The 24,343-nt window shown below is 41.2% G+C and overlaps 2 protein-coding genes across 13 annotated transcripts in view; one reads left to right on the top strand and one right to left on the bottom strand.

The window, feature by feature from the left end:
• LOC309699524 (C-type lectin domain family 12 member B-like) overlaps positions 1–18,190 on the top strand; it is a 45,349-nt gene extending 27,159 nt beyond the window's left edge. For 4 of the 11 annotated variants that reach the window (XM_082522606.1, XM_082522598.1, XM_082522597.1 and 1 more), the window contains 3 exons: positions 14,011–14,100; positions 14,185–14,247; positions 14,503–16,909. In XM_082522606.1, the coding sequence (XP_082378732.1) occupies positions 14,011–14,100; positions 14,185–14,247; positions 14,503–14,894 (545 nt within the window). In that variant the 3' untranslated portion in view covers positions 14,895–16,909. Of the gene's footprint in view, positions 1–11,438; positions 11,779–12,635; positions 12,747–13,350; positions 13,399–14,010; positions 14,101–14,184; positions 14,248–14,502; positions 16,910–16,957; positions 17,065–17,791 lie in introns of those variants that run through there. The other 7 variants (XM_082522599.1, XM_082522596.1, XM_082522600.1 and 4 more) reach the window with 6 other exon arrangements.
• A 969-nt stretch (positions 18,191–19,159) lies between these two features.
• The window catches only part of col14a1b (collagen, type XIV, alpha 1b), a 175,906-nt gene continuing 170,722 nt past the window's right edge, over positions 19,160–24,343 (bottom strand). The window contains exon 49 of one of the 2 annotated variants that reach the window (XM_082520442.1): positions 19,160–21,725. In XM_082520442.1, the coding sequence (XP_082376568.1) occupies positions 21,445–21,725 (281 nt within the window). In that variant the 3' untranslated portion in view covers positions 19,160–21,444. The remainder of the gene's footprint in view (positions 21,726–24,343) is intronic. The other variant, XM_082520443.1, reaches the window with a different exon arrangement.

The raw sequence follows: 24,343 nt of genomic DNA, 5'->3' as shown, positions 1-24,343 counted from the left end.
ACTGGAGGCTGATGCTGAAAGCGAGTCAGTCCCCACAGACTCCCATGTTAAAATGAGCACCTTTGCTGCAGTAAAAACATGTTTCCATTCAGGACCAAATGAGTTTTGGTCTCTAAGGATAGTTTCCTCTTCATAAAAACTGCACGGTGGCATTTTAAATGGAATTCTCTGATCAATAATATGAGCTGCTGTGTGGTACAGCCTGACCAACACGTTGGTTTTGCTGACTGAGCTTCTAGTATTTCATCAGTCTGTTACTTAGCACTGATTAGCAGGTGTGTGTCTGTGTGCATGATTCCTGGTTCATATCTTGTGTGTGTTGTGGAGTGAATGTTCTTGTTGTTCCTTCAAACTCTTCACTCAACACGGTGATTCTGTGATTATCTCAACAAAGCAGACAGGCAGCAGCATCTGCTGCAGACTGGACACTGATGTTTTGGAAGATAGATCAGCAATACATGAGTTGAGCTATTTTCCAACAGCCCCACAAACTGAATGTAAAGAAAAGCAGAAATCCTCCTTTGAATGAACAGCTGTGCTTGAACTCTCTTCATCTGCAGTCTGTGATGACGTTCAGTTACAACAAGTCAGTTTGAAGGAATCAGGATTGAAACATGTTCAAAGCAGCGACCGACACATTTCACTTTGTTCAATTTGTCTTCATGTTTTTGTGCTGTAATGTTTCTTTTCTCACAGAACAAAAAGTGTTTCAGAGAATTCCTGTCTCTTCTTCTTTGGTGTTTGTAAAACTTCAGAACATATGAAGGAAGAAGCTTCAGTAAATATGACCTGATAGACACACATTTCAAAGTGATGTCTGTAAACAGCTGACAAAACAGTTTCAAACAGCAGAAAGTCAGCTCTGACTTCTTTTTATTCTCCATTTTTACAGCAGGAAGATTTCATATTCATCAAAGCTTGAAAGCTGTTTTAGTGTGCATGATGATTCTCAGAGAAAAGTCTAAAGGAGGGAAAGTGGGCGAGAAACCTGGGAAAGAAATACAGCAAATATTGGAAATATTCCAAAAGAGACGCATATTTATATGAATGTGACAATAGTTATGAGTTTAGTCCAGTTTCATATCAGATTTGATCTCTCTGACAGGTTCTGGGGAACAGGATGGTCAGATCCTTATTATGGTCACTATGGAGCCTGCTGTGACTATTATGGGAAATGGAGACGGTCATATTATTCTCATTCAACGACCTTCATCTGTGAGAAATGAGTTTGGTGCTTTGATGTAAATGTTTGAATAATCCAACCAAAGACACCTCACTATGAAATGTCCTGCATGAGCCTCAGACTCAGCTTACAGTCTTTACTTGTTCATTCTGCATCATATATTGATTACATATATTGTCCCTCTGTGCTCTGTGCTGTACAGTAAGGTTGGAAGTCATCCACACAAAACCTTGAAGTACTTCATTACTCTGTAGTTCCAGCAAATTGTTCTAATAAAAGTCAAAGTGCAGCTTGTCTTTACTTTGCTTTACTTGGTTTATTCGTCAGTCTGTTGGTCCTAAAACTACAGTTCTGGGTGTTTTTCAAAAAGTTCAGAAAAAAATATGTTTGATTAATAAGAATTTTAAAGGTTCTGATCAGCTGGAACATCAGAAGGACATTTTTAAACCTCTGTGTATGTGAAAGTGACAGAAAGACATTAAATGTTAATTGTGTTATGTGAGTCATGTATATTTAGTTTTGCATTTTATATGGAAGTTGTATTTAATTTTTGTATGATGGATTTGAAAAACAAATATTTCACATAAAGCTTTAAGTGTTGATGACTTTAATTACAGATAAATTAACTTACTCAGTAACTTATTGGTTGAATTGTAAACGAGAGAAAACGGCTTCAGAGCTCTAAGTGTCGCTATATTAAAGGTTCAACATTTAACTTGGAGACACTTTGAAATATTTCAAAACATCAACTCTCCTGCTTGTCTGACATTAAGACTTGGATGACTCTTAACTTCTTACACCTTAATGAAAGCAAAACTGAAGTCATTGTGTTTGGGCTTCCTAAAGATCCCAACTTCTCTCTTGACTTTTTGGGACCCCTAACCTCCGATTGCACTTCTTCCATTAAGAGTCTTGGAGTTATTTTTTACAATGCTTTTAAACTTGATAAACAAATCAGCTCTGTAGTTAAGGGATCTTTTTATCATTTACGGATTTTAGCCAAAGTCAAGTCTTACCTTTGCAGGAACAATCTAGAAAGAGTGGTCCATGCTTTTATTACTTCACGGCTGGACTACTGTAATTCCCTCTATGCTGGCCTAGATCGTTCCTGTCTACATCGCCTTCAACTGGTGCAGAACGCTGCCGCTCGCCTGTTGACCGGTTCAAAAAAAAGAGACCACATCACTCCGGTTCTCTGCTCTCTCCACTGGCTCCCAGTTGCTTTTAGGATTGATTTTAAAATCTTACTGCTGGCTTTTAAGGTTTTAAATGGCACTGCACCTTCTTACCTGTCAGAACTCCTTAGTACTTATCGCCCCAGGAGATCTTTGAGGTCAGCCGATCTGATGCTTTTAGATGTTCCCAGGTATAAATTAAAGACAAAGGGAGAGAGGGCGTTTGCTGTGGCTGCACCCAGACTGTGGAACAGTTTACCTCCTCACGTCAGATTCTCCAAAAGCCTAGAAACTTTTAAAACTGCTCTTAAAACTCACCTCTTTTCATTGGCTTTTAGAAAGGTTTAATTTATTTGTTTATTTATTTTTTATTTGAACAGCGAGGTGTTTTACGAAATTGTGTTCTATTGTATTTTTATCTGTATTTACTGTACAGCACTTTGGTCAGCCTTGGTTGTTTTTAAATGTGCTCTATAAATAAACTTGACTTGACTGACTTGACTAACAGAATATAAAGAAAACATCTCTGATGTGATGTTCAACACATCTATATATGAACTGAAGTTAGCATCCTCTAAGCAGCTAATGCCAGCCTGTACTAGGGTTGCCAACTCCCTGAAAAATAAATAAGGGACACCTCGTGGCCAGGGCCGGGCAACCCAGTTCACCCTTTCCAGTGTGGTGAATTTTGTAGCTCTTTTTTTTGTGTGTGAAATTATTTTTTAACCATTTGACTTGAATTTGATTTAAGCAGATGCATATTCTTTGTGATATGACCATATGGGAAACAAATGATCATTTAGCCATTTATTTTTAGCTCAAAATGACAACATTAACACAGTAAAACAGGTCTCTTTCTTAAACAGAAGCCTGTCATGCTTAACTTTTGAGAATATAAGTAAATCTTTCTTTAAAAGAACTCTGCCCTGCTTAACTTAAAATTATATAAATTAATATAAAACAATAGAACAAAAATATTCTTGTAACAGTGCACATATAGTGCATTTAGTACAATTGGCTTCAGTTGAGGTATTATTTCAGTTTTTCTAAAGCTAATCAGCTGCTCCTGTTTGTAAACCCGCTTGTTCCCATGATTACGCATCATAACTCATCATCATTATTCATCTATGTATTACTTTTATGTATTAGTCATCTATTTGTTGTAATCATCTATCCTTACAGTTGTTTATTACACAAAATAAATTATATTATCACACTTCTGGCCACATAGAGCTGATATTCACTGCACATGCCCATATTAACCTTAACCAGAGGGTTTAAACAACAAACAGTGTTTACATACCATATCTGCTTCTGCCGTGGCCTGGTGGACAAGAAATTGGTTAAGGGTTCCCCGAGCTTTCACGCCCCTCATGTTCTTCATGTGCCCACCACTAGAAGCATGCCTATGGAAAAAGTGCGCCGGCACACAGTGCAGTGCGCTTTATAGGTGTTATCGTGCACTTTTCCAGCCAGGTGTTTCCCTTTTCCCATTCCTCCCTGTACTTTTGCAGCCTTTTTTTTCTTTCTCTGAGCGAACAAACATTGCTGCTCTAATGCTGGGCGCACACTGTGTGAATTTTGGCCCATTTTGAGACGATTTTTGAGTCATGCGACCGACTTGGTGATCGGCCCGATTTTGGCCTTCATCGTGCATCGTGTAGTATACGTGGGATAACGAGAAGCACACTGCTCACGCGCAAACACGTAAACGTCGGTGAAAAAGACTGAGCAGCATGGCTGTGCAGCCTGTGATCTGGACACAAGCGATGGAGGCACAACTTGTAGAACTTTGGAAAGCTCATCCGAGCCTTTTCCATGTGGCATCACAAAATTATCACGACCACAACAACCATGAAAATAGTTGGATTTACATGCTGCTCAATCACAGCTGCCTGATCATGTTTTTCATTAGCAATTTAGCAAAGTTGATGGTGGTGGTGTGTCTGTGTGAGTGAAAGACAGAGAGAGAGAGCGAGCGACAGATTTTCTGTTATAACCTTCATGTTATGGAGGCACAGTGTGAGCACTCAGGTCGCATCAGAGCATCGGGCCGTATAGTGTGAGACCTGCATCGTGACCTACCAACTTCTAACCCCTGCGAGTCAATCGTGCAGTTTGAGCAGGAGCTGAATAACGTGACTGAAAAAATCGCACAGTGTCTGCCCAGCTTTAGGTGTACTGTCGTCCGAGACTTGCACCGCAGTGTCGGGGTTTGTTTCCCTGTTGGCCATGCTTCTTGTTGTGGTCACCTGTTGTCTTCCGGTATTTTCTCCCTAAGCGACCTTTCCTCGACCAATGAGATGAGCGGTAATCTGAATTGTCATACTCGAATTGTCATAAGTGTGCTGTCAGCTCATTGGTCACAAAGCAGGAGAGGGGCTGGGAATTATGTTTTCAAACAAAGTGTTAATTCCATTAACATTTATAGACTACTTTTGATTCTCACTGTATTACGGGACAAAGTGCGTCGCTTATTAGCTCAATACGGGACGTGTTCTTTTGTTTCTAAATACGGGACGATTCCGTTTTTTAAGGGACGGTTGGCAACCCTAATCGCATAACCACTTAGCTGGCCGCGGCTGAACTAGCAGGCTCAAGAAAGGAAAAAACACTAAACACTCATAATAACCAAAACTGTCACAACATTGCAATACTATGAAAACACATCTTAAACATAATTAAACACATTTACTACTATTCTGACTGGTTAGTTGTTTTTTTGTCACAGTGCATTGAACTGCAATAGCGGTGCTATGTGAGCTAGGCTAACTCACCAGAATAGTTCAAAAGGCTCGAAGAAACACTCCGACTCCTTCGAGGTAGGTACCCGTCTTTGGTTCACCGCTAACGACAGCTCTCTCACAAATATTAATTGAACCTCTTTTCTCTCTTTCAACTGGGAAAAACCGTGCTCCGCGGCAGCATGGAGGTTTTCCTTGCCGTCTTTGTTCTTCTACACCACACCTTCACGCGCACCGAGATGCAGGTGATGCCTTCAGGGCAAGCCCGGGAATTAAACTATCAGACGAGAACTACGATGCATTCAAAGAACCCTGTACTTCTGATTGCTGTAAATCTTACGAGGGTTACATTTGTTTCTTTTTTCATTCAAGCTGAAGTCCGGGACAAACTGTGTTCCTTTTCAAATCAAATCAAATGACTTTTATAGTCACATCACATGTGCAGGTACACTGGTACACTACATGTGAGTGAAATTCTTGTGTGCGATCTTCACAAGCAACAGAGGTGTGCAAAAATACAATACCATAAGAACAAGCAAAATATAAGAATGGCTAAATCTGAGAATTATATGAATAAATATATGTACAATATGAATGTGTATACTAAATGTGTTTTTCTACGTGTGTGTACATATGTGTGTGTGTGTGTGTGTGTGTGTGTGTGTGTGTGTGTGTGTGTGTGTGTGTGTGTGTGTGTGTGTGTGTGTGTGTGTGTGTGTGCGTGCGTATGTACATATTTTACAAATTAAATAGAGTAAACAATAAGATAAAATACATAAAATATACAGAGGTTGGTAATTGGACATGTGCAAAACAAGTGGCATTTATATACAGTGTGGAGTGCATAATGTTGAAGTTCCAGTAGTGAAGCTGAGGTGTCTATGAAGTGTTCAGCAGTCTGATGGCCTGATGGAAGAAGCTGTCTCTCAGTCTGCTGGTTCGGGACCGGATGCTGCAGAACCTCCTTCCTGATGGAAGCAGTCTGAACAGTTTATGGCTGGGGTGACTGGAGTCCTTGATGATCCTCCCCGCTTTCCTCAGGCACCGCTTCCTGTAGATGTCCTGGAGGGACGGAAGATCACCTCCAATTATCTGTTCAGAGCACCGCACTACTCTCTGGAGAGCTTTACGGTTGTAAGCGGTGCTGTTGCCGTACCAGGTGGTGATGCATCCAGTGAGGATGCTCTCAATGGCACAGTGATAGAAGGTCCTGAGGATGCGGGGGCTCATGCCGAATCTTTTCAGTCTCCTGAGAAAGAAGAGGCGCTGCTGCGCCTTCTTCACTGTTTTGTTTGTGTGTACTGACCACGTAAGATCCTCAGCCAGATGTACACCAAGGAACCGGAAGCTGCTCACTCTCTCCACAGCAGCGCCGTTGATGGTGATGGGGGTGTGTACTTCTCTGCACCTCCGGAAGTCCGCTATCAACTCCTTTGTCTTTGCGACGTTGAGGGTGAGATGGTTGTCTTGACACCAGTGGGTCAGGGCGCTGACCTCCTCCCTGTAAGCCGTCTCATCACCGTTGGTGATAAGACCCACCACTGTAGTGTCGTCCGCAAACTTCACAATGATGTTGGAGTTGTTAGTGGCCGTGCAGTCGTAGGTGTAGAGTGAGTACAGGAGAGGGCTCAGTACACACCCCTGTGGAGCACCAGTGTTCAGTGTGATGGGGGATGAGGTGATGCTGCCCAGTCTGACCACTTGGCGTCTGTCAGACAGGAAGCTAAGGATCCAGCTGCAGAGGGAGCTGCTCAGTCCTAGATCCTGCAGTTTCCTGTCCAGCTTCGAGGGAACGATGGTATTGAATGCTGAGCTGTAATCTACAAACAGCATCCTCACATACGTGTCTCTCTTCTCCAGGTGTGACAGGGCAGTGTGTAGTGTCAGGGCTATGGCATCATCAGAATCAGAATCAGAATCGTGTTTATTGGCCAAGTATATGTGCAGACACATACAGGGAATTTGGTTCCGGTAGATGGTGGCTCTCAAGCACAGCAATGTAAATCACACACACACACACACACACACACACACGCACACACACACGCACACACGCACACACGCACACACACACAGACACACACGTGTCTATATATACACATTACACATACATACACAAAGCTGAGTTAAACCAACTATAAATAACGAATCTAAACTTATATACATAAAATACAGAAATGAATGAGGTGGAATGAATACTACAAAATGTACATAAGGTGCAGTTGCAGTCTGGCAGTGGGAGCAGTGTGACAGGTCAACTGTTAAGAAGGGAGATGGCGAGGGGAAAGAAACTGTTCCTGTGTCGGGTGGTCCTGGTCTGCAGGCTTCTGTACCGTCTGCCAGAGGGCAGCAGATCAAAAAGTCTGTGTGCAGGGTGTGAGGGGTCTGCGATGATTTTCCCTGCCCGTTTCCTGGTTCTTGAGAGGTACAGATCCTGGATGGAGGGCAGGGGGGCGCCGATGATCCTTTCTGCTGCCCGTACAGTCCGCTGCAGTCTGCTCCTGTCCTGTTTAGTGGCTGCTCCATACCAGACTGTGATGGAGGAGCACAGGACAGACTCAATGACCGCAGTGTAGAACTGGATCAGCAGCTCCTGTGGAAGACTGTACTCCCCCAGTTGTCTCAGGAAGTACATCCTCTTCAAGGAACTTGAAGATCTTCACAGCTGACACAGGGCTGTCTGATATGGTGAGGGGGAGCAGAGTTGAGGGATGTCTCCTGAAGTCCACTGTCATCTCTACAGTCTTAAGCGTGTTCAGCTCCAGATTGTGCTGACTGCACCAGAGTACCAGCTGCTCAACTTCCTGCCGGTATGCAGACTCATCACCATCTTGAATGAGGCCAATGACAGTGGTGTCATCTGCAAACTTTAGGAGTTTGACAGCCGAGTTCTTGGAGGTGCAGTCGTTAGTGTAGAGGGAGAACAGTAGTGGTGAGAGGACACATCCTTGAGGGACCGGGTTTCAGAGGTGATCTCCCCCAGCCTCACTTGTTGCTTTCTGTCTGTCAGGAAGCTGGTGATCCACAGACAGGTAGCTGGTGACACGATGACCTGGGAGAGTTTGGAGGAAAGAAGTTCAGGCACAATGGTGTTAAAAGCCGAACTAAAGTCCACAAACAGGACCCTGGCATAAGTTCCCGGGCGGTCAAGGTGTTGCAGGATGTAATGCAGCCCCATGTTCACTGCATCATCCACCGACCTGTTTGCCCGGTAGGCAAACTGCAGAGGGTCCAGCTGGTGGCCTGTAATGTCTTTCAGATGGGCTAGTCGTTCGAAGGATTTCATGACCACAGACGTCAAGGCGACAGGTCTGTAGTCATTCAGTCCTGTGATGGTGGGTTTCTTGGGAACAGGGATGATGGTGGAGCGTTTGAAGCAGGAGGGAGCTTCACACAGCTCCAGGGATGTGTTGAAGATGCGAGTAAAAATGGGAGCCAGCTGTTCAGCACAGGTTTTGAGGCAGGAGGGTGAGACAACGTCTGGTCCGGGGGCTTTCCTGGGCTTCTGTTTCTGGAATAGTCGGCTCACATCCTGAGTGTGTATTCTGAGTTTCAGGGAGGAGGAAAGGGGGGTGAGAGGTGTGGTGGTGGTCGTTGAGTCTGGATTGGGGAGGGGCAGGGTGAAGGGGGGAGAGGTGGACCTGTTGTGGCGGTATGCAAATTGTAGAGGGTCCAGTGAGTCGGGTAGTGCAGAGCAGATGAAGTCCCTGACCAGCTTCTCGAAGCATTTGCTTACGATGGGGGTCAGGGCTACAGGTCGCCAGTCGTTCAATGAGGAGATGGTGGAGGATTTGGGTACAGGGACGACGGTGGCCATTTTGAAGCAGGCTGGGACTACAGACAGAGAGAGGGAAAGGTTGAAGATGTGCGTGAACACTCCAGACAGCTGAGCCGCGCATGACCTGAGGACGCGGCCGGGAATCCCGTCCGGACCAGTAGCTTTGCGTGCGTTCACCTTCCTGAAGCACTTCCGCACATCCTCCTCAGACACAGTGTGCGCACTGACGTCATTTACCGCGTAATATTTTCTCTGAATGTGGGACGATTCCGTTTGTACGGGACGGCAACTCTACTAACTAACCTTATGAACATCCACCTGCTGGCCTCTGTGGAAGCTCCGCCACAGCCACCACCAAACAACTGAGTTATTTTGACACATCGGCCAGCATCTGGCCAATCCAACACCTTTCATTGTTTATACCGTTACTAAAAAAATGAAATAAATAATCATCGGCCGTAAAAACAAAAAATCACCGCCAGTCCAGCTGTGGCTACTAACAAGAAAATGCACTCGCGTTACTATTTTTCAACAAACAGACGGTTGAAGCTGTGTTCAGCTTACTGCATCTTATATCAGTTGCACGTAAGTAGCTGTAAGTAATCTGGATGCTACAGATTGCCCACGGACAGCAATCACTTTCTGGTAGACGATCAGTTTTTGGCACAACACCTGGAGCTCAGGGGGCAAAACAATGGCACGAGTGCTGCTGTTTGACTGAGGAAGAATAAAGTAGTCGTGGTAAGCCAATCACATGACCACTTCAAGATGACAAAGCAACAAGGTTTGTAAATTGTGCCACGTAAAACCAGAGTCATGATAAACAAGATATACGCAGCGTTTTTCCCTCAATAGTTTCGTCACGTTTGCTGTCTAAGGACAGCGCAGCGAGACCTCTCTGCTTATGAGCAAAAAATAAAAAAAAAACAAAACAAAAACACCCATTTTGTGTTGGTGGAAAAATGCACCATGTCGACCAATTAAAAAATGATATGGCAACATGACATTTGGTTGTTTAGGAAGAGGGGGAAGTTTTAGGAGTGACAGAGAGAGAGAGAGAGATTTGTGACGTTTAGTGTGTTTGGAGTGTGTGGTTAGTGTGTTGTCTTGTGTAGTTAGTGTGTAGTGTTGTGGATAGTTTTGTGTTGTGTGTCAGAACAATGAGGCGACTGCTGTCTCCAGGTAGGAACAGGAGTGTCACACCTGCTGCTGTCAGACCTGCAGGTATCAGGCTGTGATGTTTCCTTTATAGTGGACAGAAATATTTGGCACAAATAATTTGTGTGACATCTTGTTGAAGAACAGTTGATTGTTCTGTAAATAGTTTGAAATGGTTATTTAAAAAATCAAGGTAAAATTAAATGGATGCAAATAACTTTGTTGTTTGCAAAACTTGTGCATAGGATTTTAAAATTGACAGTTTATATTTGCATTTAAAGTTATGAAATATGATCATTAAACATGTTTGTGGTTGTTACAGTTTTTTGTCTGATTTTGATCAGTTGTGTTAATACAGTTTGTCAGAATGAAAAAATGACTGTAAATTCAGACACGTGAGGTTGTGCTGAAAAGAATGAGACCAAACAAGGCAAGTAAATAGTTTTTAAAGGTGAAATGTGGAGGAAACATCAAAAGTAGTTAAAAATGGATTATACCCTGGACCCCAGAGTGTTAAACATTTTTTTAAAGTAACACAAAAGTTACTTTTCAAGTAATTAATTACTTTTAGAATCTAGTAACTCAGTTACTTTTTGAAGAAGTAACTAGTTACTATAATTAATTACTTTTTCATAGGAACTTTCCTGACACTGCTATCTACACACTCCAAACACACTAAACATGACAAGTCTCTCACATCTCAAGACTCGCTGTCAACCTCTCTCTCTCTCTCTCTCTCTCTCTCTCTCTCTCTCTCTCTCTCCCCCCCCCCCCCCCCCCCCTCCATTTTATCTCGGCTGTAACATCTGATGATGTCAAATGAGGACACGAGGATGCGTGGCACATTACATGTTGCACAACGTATTCGTGAGTTTCATATCAGATAAGAAAAATATTTTCAGAAACCGTTCAGATGCACTTTTATCATTTTGTCCTATAAATTTGTTCCATCATGTGACTCGGCTGTCATATAAACACGTCTGTGTTCTTATTTAGTCACAGATCAGATCATCACATCTGTCAGGACAGAAAGACTAGCAGCAGTAAAAAGTACTGCAGAGGCTCAGGTTCATGTTCAGCCCAGGCTCTGTGCTGCAGCTCAGCCCCTCTCTCTCCACTTTCTTTACTGTTTCAATGGTCTCTGTCCAAAAAACAACAACAAAGAAATATCTGTGAAAAAGTAGAGTTCATAAACTCAAACCATGAATGAATAAATAAATAAAATAAAATGCAAACATTTTATTTTGAAGGAAATTTAGTTTAATTTGTTGAACAAACCCAGAAAGTTGATTCTGTTTATCTGGACTTTGTGTTATCAGTTTTAATTCTAACTATGAACAAAATGTGGTTTAGCTTTTCCTGTTATGACGTCTGTACCTCCTGTTGAAAGCAGCTCACAGAGAGACAGAGACAGCGAAGCGACAGCAGCATCAGAATACAGAGGACCAACATTTACTTATGATTTACTGCAGAATCAGAATCAGCTTCACATAGAAAAGCTCCAGTTAACAGAGAAACACAGCGACTGAGTGACGGCTCTGCTGCACAGGAAACTGATACTGCTGAAAACTGAGCATCTTAAAATGTCTTCCATCATTGATGAGGATCCAGAGTTGAGCATGAATGTGAAATACAGCAAAGGAGGGGACAGAGGAGAGAGACTGGAGGGACTGGTCCTCCTCCATGAGAATGTGGACTCCTGCACAGACCGTCAGGTCCATGTTTCAACACAGGACGGAGGTAAGTATCAAATACTGAGGCATCAGGAATCAGGAGAGACTGTTTCCATCTTCTCAATAAAATATCAAACTAATACAGATCCATCAAAGCTTTTGGATCCAGAGACTCAGTTTATTCATGGTGTGGAGGAAAGTTCAAGCTTTGGTGAAGGTGTGCAGTCTCTGCTCTTATCATGGTTTATATGTTTCTATATTTTTTAATGTTTTCTGTTTATTTAGAGAATAAATGATAAAAAGTGTCTAGTTTAAAGTATCAGTGTGTTATTTTAGTAAGTGTAGAAACAAGCTGACAGAAAAGTGTTGGAGGAGTTATCTCACAGATCAGTGGTGAAGGCAGAAATATAAGAAACAAGGAAGTGTTGCTCGACACTGTGGAGCGAGTATAACCACAGAAACTACTCGAAGCACACTTGTCACAGCTAGTTTTAGCTGACAGGAAATCAGACCAATGAATAACAACTCTGTTTTCATTTCAGCAAATCATGGAGATATTGTTTTAATGACATAATATTCATGTTATAATAACCAACATTGTCCTCATGATCTGGTCTTTGTGTGAAACACGCTGATACACATTCGTCTGTTTCTGAGTCACATCAAAGCGTTTCTCTGTCAATCAGAGTCTCTGTTCTCACATATGTAAAAGTCACCTGAAGACAAACATGTGACAAAGTCTCCTGTAAATATCAAAACTGCTGGAATGAACTTGTTCAGCTCATCATCAGGTCGGCTGCAGGTGGAAAGTCTTTCTGACGATAAACCAATAAAATACGCTTGAAAAATGGGAAACAAATTATGATTAAAACATGTTTAATAATTAAATTAACAAATTCTTTTCTCTCCATTTTGCCTTCGTAGAAATAAAAGCCCAGAAGAAGCTTCCAGCTGTGAAAAGAAGCCGTTTCAGAGCTGTTGAAGTGAAGCTGGTGGTTCTGTATCTGCTGATTCTGGCTGGAATCACAACACGCTGTGAGGAGTTTTATTATCATGCTCATGATACACTCCCATGTTAAAATGAGCACCTTTGCTGCAGTAAAAACATGTTTCCATTCAGGACCAAATGAGTTTTGGTCTCTAAGGATAGTTTCCTCCTCATAAAAACTGCACGGTGGCATTTTAAATGGAATTCTCTGATCAATAATATGAGCTGCTGTGTGGTACAGCCTGACCAACACGTTGGTTTTGCTGACTGAGCTTCTAGTATTTCATCAGTCTGTTACTTAGCACTGATTAGCAGGTGTGTGTCTGTGTGCATGATTCCTGGCTCATATCTTGTGTGTGTTGTGGAGTGAATGTTCTTGTTGTTCCTTCAAACTCTTCACTCAACACGCTGATTCTGTGATTACATCAACAAAGCAGACAGGCAGCAGCATCTGCTGCAGACTGATGCAGGTGCAGCCACACTATGTTAGACAGTGGCCGTCTGTCATTGTGCGACTAGTTAGTTCACTTGGTGCATTAAGCAGGTAGCTAACAAGCTAATGTTAGCTCCATTCATCTCATTGGAAAATGAAAAACTTTATTTAAATCATTTTAAATTTTAAATCTTCGGTTTTGTTGCATTTCTAACCAGATATTTTGGTGAGTTTGGAAAAAGAGCAGCTGAAGGACGAGATGGAAGGTAAGAAACTATTAAAAACTGTCAGAGTTGGAGACGGATTTGGTAACTGATTTGACATTTTGAATCAGCTTCTTGTGTTAAGATAAAAAAAAAGAAACAAACCAAATGACAGCAGCTGACCTCCCAAACTAACATAAACAGGAGAAACTGTTCACAGTCAAGGGCAGCTCAGCCCTACAAACTCCTTCAGAGTAAAACAGGAAACACACAGTGAGAGCAGTACTTCCACAGGAAGTACCTGATCACATGGAAACACCTTTGATATGAGGAAGTGTTGATTCCCACGGCAGCTTGTCTGTTCTTTCAAAAACCTAAAGATAACATCTCTGACTACAGGTGTAGAAATGCTGTTTGACTCTTCACCTTCTTCCTCCACACTGAAGCACAATTATTCTGAATCTTGTCAGTGGTTTTTGTTCACAGTTGATACGTATTTAGCTCATCAGATTTCCTGTAGTTCTAACACCTCCACCCACAGGACATGTTAAAGAGCAATGGCTGCAAGTTTCTGACTCTTATTGATATTTGACAAAGCAGAGGAAGAAGATTATTTCTGTTCAATGTTTCACTCATTTTATTTTATTTTATTTTGATTTCACTGAAATATTTCAGATGCTTTGAACAAGAGTGAATTCAACAAACTTCACTTCAAACACAATAAACTGAACCACAGTTACAACGAGCTACAGACTGAACATCAAGGTAAGAAAGTATTTAAAATTAACAAGAAAATACTAATGTCAGATAAAATTTATATTTACATTTTTAACATGATTTTTTCTACAGAAACAAAACGACTCAACAGTCAGTTACAGGAAGAAGTGAAGAAGCTGAAGGAGAAGATAGAAGGTAATAAAGTTTGAATAACTGATAGAAAACATCAGTGTTACACAGTGATAACCTGATTGTGTCTTTGTTTTGAATCCTAAATGTTTGATGCTGTGTAACAGTTTCTCTGTATAAATGTAAGTTTCAGTTCATTATGAATAAGAGAGAAAACCTGAGTTTAAATGAAGCATTTACAGGGAAAATGACAGGAACCAAAGATTAATGTGATACAACAGGACACAAAGTCTGACTTTAAAACATGTGTTTGACTTTAAGAGAAGTGTCCAGAAGAATGGACGAGGTTTGGATGCAGCTGTTACTTTAATTCCACTGTGAGTGAAACTTGGTCTGACAGCAGGAGAGCCTGTCAGGATAAAGGAGCTGATCTGGTGATGATAAACAGCAAAGAGGAACAGGTGGGTGTGTTTGTTCATGTCTGTGTGATCTTTGATGGAGCTGACAGTGAGTTACAAAGTTCTTCATACTGTGAATTAAAGCCACACATTGATGATAAGTATACATGTGCAAACATACAGACACATAAACAAAGCAGCACATTCATTCCATCAGAAACACAACAGTTAGAAACTATGGAGGAAAATAAAGGGGAAAAGATTGAGGGAGAGCTAACCTGTAAAAATGAGTTTCAGCCGTTAACAGTCAGCTGACCTGATAGTCTGAGGAAGGCTGTTCCACAGTTTGGCTGCAACAAGCTCAAAAGCACGATGGCCTCTGGTGTTCAAATCAGAGCGAGGGACAGTTGGGAGACGCTGATTAGATGATCAGAGAGGCCGGCTGCAGTGATAAGGTCCAAGAAGCTCTGCTATATAAGCAGGGGCCTGTTCATGCACAGCTTTATATGTTCATAACAGGATTTAAAAGAGGATTCTGAATTTCACTGTAAGCCAGTGAAGAGAAGCAAGAATAGGTGAGATATGAGACTGCAGGCCAGGTTTTGTTTGCAGCCTTGCTGCTGAGTTCTGCACTAACTGCAGACCAACTATGGAGGACTGAGAAATGCAGGTGAAAAGTGAATTACAATAATCAGGCAGGAGAAAGTATGAACTCAAAGTTCCAGATGATTGAATCACAGTAAAGATTTGATCTTTGCAATATTTCTGAGCTAAAGGAAACAAGACTGGCTGACCTTTGACATGTGAGGCTCAAAATGATCTTTAACAGGTGATTGGATGTTACTGGTGAGGGGGACGATGTACTGACTGACCTCCTCAGAGAAACTGAGCCAAACAGCACAACTTCAGTTTGAGATGAAGGAAGTTTAAATCCATGAAGTGATGACAGAGAAGCATTCACTGAGGCAGGAGAGGCTCGACAGAAAAGCATTAGTGTGTGTGTCATCTGCACAGCAGTGCTAGGAGATCCCATTAAAACCATTAAGCAGATGTCACAGGGGCAGCATTTATAAAGAGAACAGAACTGGTCCAAGGACTGAGGCATGTGGGACTCAGATGAGGACACACATTGATTAATATGAAGTATCTGTTTGATAAGTATGAAGAAAACCATGTGAGAGCAGCACCAGTGATGCCAGTTTGTAGTGTGTTAATAAGAGGAGCACCATCAACAGTATGAAGGCTGCAGAGAAGTCAAGCAGGACTCAAATGGAGTCTTTATCCCAGCGCAGAAGAATCTGGTTAGTAACTTTCATGAAAGCTGTTTCAGTGCTGTGGTTTGTCTGGAACCAGGTTGGAATTGATCAAAGATCTGAAGGAGCTGACGAGCAACTTGATTTAAAACAGTGGGATGTAAGGAGGGTTGATCCCACTCACAAAGACTCTGGCTGTTTGAAAGTCAGCTGAAATGAAAGCGACTGGTTTCTAATAGAGAGAAGTCAGGGGGAGATGGCAGCAGGAAGGAGTTTGAACTCCAACAACAGAACTGGAGGAGAGACTTGGGGCGGTTGAAGAGGTACAGACTTGAACTCTGACCTGATACTGTTGATGTTGCCAGTGAAGAAATCTAAAAATGTCCACAGTCATTAGAAGACATGGGAGTGACAGCAGTTTGTCTCTGGGAAGACAACACTGACTGTAAGCCTGTCAAAGATGATACATCTGTGATTGGATAGTAGGTCAGACATGTGGAAGGTCAGCGTTATGTGTGGGGCCAACAACATGATGCACTACATGAAATGATGCTGCAGTGTTCATCAATTGTGTGGCAGTGTTGTTAGAGGGATCATCAATAAGTAAATTAGACTCATCTACTAAAATGACTTTATGAACAATAACCGATGAGAGAAGATTAGAGAATCCATTCAGGAAATGATTGCAGGATTTGGGAGGTGGATCGATTACAATACAGCAAACTGGAGATTCACATTGAATTATGAAGGAGAGGAATTCAAAGCAGTTAAAGAACCAGGATTAAATGGGAACCAGTTCAGATGATCCTTAGAAACCAAGTCAACACAAAACATTGAAATAACAGAAATGTTATAAAATGAGAGAAATCCTCATAATCCAGATTATTTTTCTGATTCAATCCAACTGAATCAAATGATTTGTTAACACTGATTCCACTGCAACACTGACTGAGCTACAGGAGGAGCTGATATTCATCGATTCTTTGGCTCTTTCTGATTTCTGCACAATGGAAGAAAAGTTTCATCACAGTTATTCTTCCTTCAGACATGTTCACAAGATGATGTCACTACAACAGAAGTGCTGAATCATGACTGGAGACAATATTTGTGTCTCTTCTCAAACAGGAATTTGTCAGTAAATTTGGAGGAGATTCCTGGATTGGTCTGGAAGCCAAACAGACATCAGGAGGATATAAATGGGAATGGGTGGACGGATCAGCGCTGACAGAAAGGTGAGACATTAGTTTGTTTCTATTCCAGAGTTATTATTTAGAAGTGAAACACTGATGTTTTGGAAGATAGATCAGCAATACATGAGCTGAGCTATTTTCCAACAGCCCCACAAACTGAATGTAAAGAAAAGCAGAAATCCTCCTTTGAATGAACAGCTGTGCTTGAACTCTCTTCATCTGCAGTCTGTGATGACGTTCAGTTACAACAAGTCAGTTTGAAGGAATCAGGATTGAAACATGTTCAAAGCAGCGACTGACACATTTCACTTTGTTCAATTTGTCTTCATGTTTTTGTGCTGTAATGTTTCTTTTCTCACAGAACAAAAAGTGTTTCAGAGAATTCCTGTCTCTTCTTCTTTGGTGTTTGTAAAACTTCAGAACATATGAAGGAAGAAGCTTCAGTAAATATGACCTGATAGACACACATTTCAAAGTGATGTCTGTAAACAGCTGACAAACAGTTTCAAACAGCAGAAAGTCAGCTCTGACTTCTTTTTATTCTCCATTTTTACAGCAGGAAGATTTCATATTCATCAAAGCTTGAAAGCTGTTTTAGTGTGCATGATGATTCTCAGAGAAAAGTCTAAAGGAGGGAAAGTGGGCGAGAAACCTGGGAAAGAAATACAGCAAATATTGGAAATCTTCCAAAAGAGACGCATATTTATATGAATGTGACAATAGTTATGAGTTTAGTCCAGTTTCATATCAGATTTGATCTCTCTGACAGGTTCTGGGCAGAAGGATGGTCAGATCCTTATCCTGTATACCGTGGAATCTGCTGTGACCGTGATGGGAGATGGAGAGCGTTATATTATTCTGACTCAAAGACCTTCATCTGTGAGAAATGAGTTTGGTGCTTTGATGTAAATGTTTGAATAATCCAACCAAAGACACCTCACTATGAAATGTCCTGCATGAGCCTCAGACTCAGCTTACAGTCTTTACTTGTTCATTCTGCATCATATATTGATTACATATATTGTCCCTCTGTGCTCTGTGCTGTACAGTAAGGTTGGAAGTCATCCACACAAAACCTTGAAGTACTTCATTACTCTGTAGTTCCAGCAAATTGTTCTAATAAAAGTCAAAGTGCAGCTTGTCTTTACTTTGCTTTACTTGGTTCATTCATCAGCCTGTTGGTCCTAAAACTACAGTTCTGGGTGTTTTTCAGGTTTTTCAACTTCAAATATTTTCATGATTTTTTACCCATTAAATTTTAGTTTAATGCTTTTTCATTATTTTTACAATATTCATTATATTTCCCAATATAATAAATATTGGAAGATAAGAGTCTAATCACCACCAGTGACCTCTGTCAAAGATTAATTCAAAGTTCAGCAACAAGATTGATTTGTTTGCATAAATATTTTGATGTCGTGTCAGATTTGAAATGTTTCACTCTTTAGACAAAATGCACATGAACAAAATCTGTAATCGTCTGCAACGTCCCAAACGTGTCAGCTCTAAACTGAAGATGTTTTGTGCATTTTAACATCGTTGTGCAACGTGTTGCTACATCTCTGGTCACAGGCTGCCGTGTAGGTCACAGCACGGGGTACAGGTCAGTGTAGATTTAACATAAACATATAAACGAAGGATGAGTGTGAACAAGTGTGACCTCCATGAAGAGAAAAACAAGACTCACCTCAATAATGAACGTGACGTCAGGATCCCACCTTGAGCTTTGTGTTAACAGGACTGTGGGCCCTCTGCCAGTAGGAGGCGCTACAAACTGACTGGTGCTTTGTTGGAGGAGCAGTCAGAGGTGGGGACGGGTGGACAGGCTGATCATTGGTCCCAGAATTGGTGTTATGGACATTTATGGGTCCTTAATGAACATTTGTCAGATCACATCTGCATATGTTCCTGGTCACCACAAGTTTTTCTTTCATTTAATGTAAATTGTCCCTTAAATATATTAAATATCGTCTGCTGTGTAACAAACATAATGTGTGTAATTTTAAACTTCAACTCACCTGAAAGTTTCCAGTCAGCCTCCTGCTGTTGCAGCTCCAACAGGCTTCCTGCTCACTTCAAGTTTAATCAGACTTCAGTCCAGCAACACATTTACAACCAGCACACACACAGGCAGCACTGATGGTTGTACTTCAGTTTTATTGTTCTCAGAAATCAACACCAGTGAAAAATAAATTAATTCCTCGATTTTATTTTTTAAACATTCTGGTCGGAGGTGTAGAGGGAACTGCTCTCCTCACAGACCTGAAGGCTTCAAAACACTAAACTCAGAAGGAAAGTTCAAAGTTCAAATTCTGGCCAAATTCACATCAAACAAGGTTGAATAAAAGCATAGTCCTCCACGTAACTGGGATTTTTTTCAGACAATGAGACTAAAGGATTAAAGTCTGAATATAAAGACAAGAAATGAAGTGATAACTAAATAAAAACACCAAGTAAGAAACAGAGCGTTGTGAAAAATAACATTTTTTCCAACTAAACTTTGTTAAATTTGCTTCTCTGAGTAAAACTGTGGGTTGACAAACTGAACCAAAATACATTTACACAGAAAGAATCTCAGTTTTTACAACTTATATTTTCATCAGCCTCCCCAAACACAGAGACCAGTTTGAGCTTAATACTGCGACAACACCTGCACTACAAAATAATATGAATATGTAACAATAAAATGTTTGTATGGCTCTATGATTAGAAAATGATACACTGCATGGTAACTGAAATAAACAAAAACATGCAAAACTTTACATAAAAAGGCTTTAAAACAAAGACACTGGAGGTAATAATCAGACTGATGCAGGACAGGACCAACACACTAACAGATTACATCATTGTCATCAAACACTTTGCAATTTAAATCAAAACCTTTTGGATATTTTTATTTTATTTTTTCTGTCAGAGAAGCAACAGAGTAAAATAAAATCTTGTAAGACTAACAGGCTTTAAAGAAAAAATAATGAAGGAGACAGTTTGAAATAAGTTGTTGCTGGACCGTTTGGAGGCACTTAACCAACCAGGTTAAAAATATAAATGACAGACGAGTCTCTGATTAACGACCACAGGGACAGTTACAGACTGTATATAAAAGAAGGATGTAGCTTCTACGTCTGATTAGCCTTGAACCCTAAATTCTCTCTGATGACCAGAAGGTGGCAGCGTTTGACAGAAGTCTGTGGGGAAACTGACATAGTCGATCTGTGACCTTAAAGTTGAAACTTTCAGGGTCAAAATCAGTCGTTTTCAGTCTTCTTTAAAACCCACTTTATTTAATCAACTGTCCAATAAAGAATAAAAATGATAAAGTGGGGCGTGGTTTAAGGCTCCATTAGTTTAGATCATCTGTGTGTAGATGCAGAGTTCAGAGCAGTTCAGCTGCTGTTGTGAGGACTGAGGGAGCAGCGTTTGATTTAGCTGAGGGACCATTTATCATCAGAGGGACTGAAGGTAAGCAGTGGTACATTTAGATATTTGTCAGGGTTTTATTTACTTTGTTCAACAATCTGCTTCAAGCTGTGTTTACTTTGTAATGACAGAATTTAATGCAGACATTAAAGTAGATGGAGTATAGAGTCGTAGATTGAAGTTAACCTGGGATCCAGCAGCTGTGTCCTGATGACTGCAGAGATTCAAACTCTGCTTCAAAGACATTTACATTCTGAGGCCCATTTAGATCGTTTACATCTTGGTCAGTTCATGTTAAAGCACAACTGTTAATGACTGAACAATGAGAAGGGCACCAGTGTTCCTAGTGTTCATTTTCCATGTGTATCTATAAGTGGTTATGTCTCTTGTTGTACTGGTTTCCCTTCTTGTGGATAGAATTAAATATTCCACTGGTTGAAGCAAACAGCCCGACAGCCCTGTGATAAACCACTCACTGTGTGTTAACTAGGAGAGACTCTGTTCCTCCCCATGATCCTTATTGAAGCAGTTAAAAATAATGGACGGCTGTGTTTTTGCCCAGTTTTGACACGTTACTGTACTTTAATGTGTCTATGAACTGAGAGGTCACGACCCCTTGACCATTTCCACTGGTTTCTCACATTGATCCCTTGCTTCTTTAAACAGCATCAGGAAACCAAACAGGATTCAAAACGAAACGTTAGAAACCAGCGGGGAACGTCATTGGTGGCTACATGAACCTTTGTTATACAGTCTGTGAGAACAGTTCACCTGTGAAACATGAACCCTCTTTAAGATCCGACGATTTCCAAACAATATTGTTGACAAATGAAAAACAAAATGTAAATTGTTTTGAAAGTTTTCTTAATGTAGCATAGATGTTACAATAGTCCCGACTGGTATCCCTTCCCGTCCCTCTACAATGTCCATAAGAAATCCTTTACATCAGGCACTTGTTGATTAGTCCATAGCAGCTCCGAGCCGCCCAATCAGAATCAACTCCTCTCAGTTAGTCCGCGCAGCGCCTCTCTTTAGTCGCCTCTTCGTCCCGACTTTCTCTTCCTCCTCCTTCACACTCCGAGAGGTACGGTAGACGCCAGGAGACCTCAGCTCAATGTCACCCAGGGCCAGTGCGGGATCATCAGGCGCCACTGGTCGAGGGGCCGGGTAGTTGGGCTGGTAGTAGCGGTACGGATCGTCTTCCTCGACCTCACCGTAGTTCTGGAAGACGCTGGGTGGTAGTTGGACTGCGGGGACAGCGCCGCCGTCAGTGACATCCTCGCCTTCTGTGATGCCGACCAACCAGGCAATGAGCCAACCAGCAGCCCGGCGGATAGGCAGTGAAAAGCCCAAAACAAAGATGGCCGACCCCGCCACCACAGGAAGCAGTGTTTTGGAGCAATTTGTAGGGTTTTGATTGGGTTAGCAAGAACAAAGGGGTGGGTAAGAAGGAAGGAGCAAGAGACACAGAGACAAGGGTTACCAAAGGTTACCAGGTCAGGTTTATGAGTCAGTTAATAAGGTGAGGAGTTTAAAGTTTGGGTTACCCAGTCAGGATGTGTGAGTCTGGGTTAGAAAGTCAGTGTTGACAATATTGAGGGTCGTTAGGATAAAAAGCTTTAAATAAGTCAGACTGAGCTTTGATGTTTACGTTTTGTGAGACATTTTGTACAAATGTCTAAGTATTACCAGCCAAGTATGACATCATTCAAACTGTCATATTTTAAGTAACAATGTTTTCAGATATTGTCTTTCAAATGATAAGCATCTGGATACTTAACGTGCAAAAATATTCAAAGTTGTCGTGCAGATGAGTGTTTGGGACGAGTTACAGGAGTTTGTATTAAGTCAGTGGAGTCTGGGAATTAAAAAAGAGGAATTGGACGATCATAATCTAGAAGAAAAGGTAAGGAGAGGACGACCGTGTCAATGCTCACAGTATTTCTTTATCAAACTACTGATAATTCCATATTTTTCTTGCTCCTAAAAAATACAACAAAAAATTAAAACAAGCAACAAATGCATCACATAAAGTAGTGCTGTTTGTATACGGCACCTCAGTGAGCCACTCTAGATTCATGTGCACCAAATCTACGTTTGACTTTTAGGGATCTACAACTACAGGAAGTAATAATAATAATGGTCTTTGATGTGGTTAAGATTACATCTGCTGATGATCAGCTCAGATGATGATATATAATTGCATGTTGTTCTCTAAGTAATTCATGTCTGTGTAATACTGGGAGCAATATATCTCTTACAAAATGTTATGATTATGGTCAACGTCCTGTGAGTCCTCTGACAGATCAGGAATGTCTGCCAGGAAACCAGCAAATTTAAATGATCCCTCCCAATTCTTCCTGGATGAGTGGTCCATCATCAGGTCAGAAATATGCCAGAAGCTTGTTGATGGCTAACAAAAGCATCTGGTTGAAGTGCAGCTTGCCTGAAGGTATATTTAACCACATATTAGTTTGGGTGTTTGCATACTTTTAATCCAGATCCATAAGTCATTAAAGATTTAAGCTTTACAATCATTCCAGCCTGGAAAAAGAAGAGTTCAAAGAAATCCTAAAAAGCTCCAAATTACTACCACATTCCCGCCCATCATGAGTGTATGCAAACTTAACTGAAGCCACATCATGGTTGAAGTCACATGTGGTCTAACATGTGGGGTTGTTTGGATCATAGCAATAATTCTGATGGTGCTACATTGAACCTGCCACTGACTGTCAGGGATTTAAGGTTTTAGAGAGGGGGTGAAAGTGGACACTGGGAAGGAAAAAGGGTGCATTGGATTTATAGCACGAGACAAAACAAATGAATTGCACAGCCCTGTTTGATTATTTGTGAACGTCTCAGTAATATTCTGTTGTGGGTTATTATGGGGGATAAAAGAAGGTGAAGACAGAGATGTGGAGACACAAACACAGAGACAGAAGAGTGATTACAACATGCAGACATTACTCACATGACCACCCTGCAGACTGCAAGCTGCACAGCTCCGTTTAGGCCACTGTGTGACCTTTAACCTCAAACACATCAGTGATGTAGCACCAACATGCACAGAACATGCTGAAGATGACTCCTGCAGGGTTTTCTTTAGCCTCTCAAAAACATGTTTGCTGACTTGTGATTGGTGCAAACTAACAGTGATCAGGATGCATGTGAGGGATCAGCTGTGAAGCTGCTCAGATAGAAATGCCTCCTGGGTCTTTGCCTGCAGCAGGAGGGAGAACAGACTGATGCTGCAAGGTAACATCTGCCTGCAGTGCTGCTTCATCACCTGCAACTTTCATGTGGATTTTGTAAAGTCATTTGTTGAATGTTTATATGGTGACATTTAATAACTAATGCATGCATTAGAAAACCCTGCATGGAGCATCTTTCCAGCAACACATTAAACCCACACTCACTGCACAGAGTGATTTAGCACCAACTGAGATGTTAAGATGCAGAGTTTATGACCACGTGTGGAATAAAACATGTTTTTGAGGCTTTTTCCTTCTACTTCCTTCCAGAGCTGATGTTCAAAGATCTGTCGTTTAAATGAGTTTTAACCACAATAAAATATTCTGTTCTTTTATTTTTCACTTTGAAGTCAAATAATCAGCATCTTTACTCAACATCTAGTCTCAGTTCAACAAACTGAACCTCATTTTGATCATCTTTAGCATCAACAGAAAAATCTACCACTGTAAAAGTCTGTGTATGATATTTAAAATAAGAAGCAGCAGAATAAATAAACTTTAAAAACTCAGCTGTTTTGACTCAAATGTTCAGAAACAAACTGTCTCAACAAATTCTGCTCAGAGTTGATTATTTTGGGTGAAATGAGCCTTTAAAGTCCGTAGCACGACCACTTTGAGGCTAAATGGTTAAAGACATCATCTCTGTCTCTGTC

This window comes from Aulonocara stuartgranti, assembly GCF_965226115.1.
Source record: "Aulonocara stuartgranti genome assembly, chromosome: 22".
Lineage (NCBI taxonomy): Eukaryota > Metazoa > Chordata > Actinopteri > Cichliformes > Cichlidae > Aulonocara > Aulonocara stuartgranti.
This window is presented reverse-complemented; position numbering and strand designations above follow the sequence as displayed.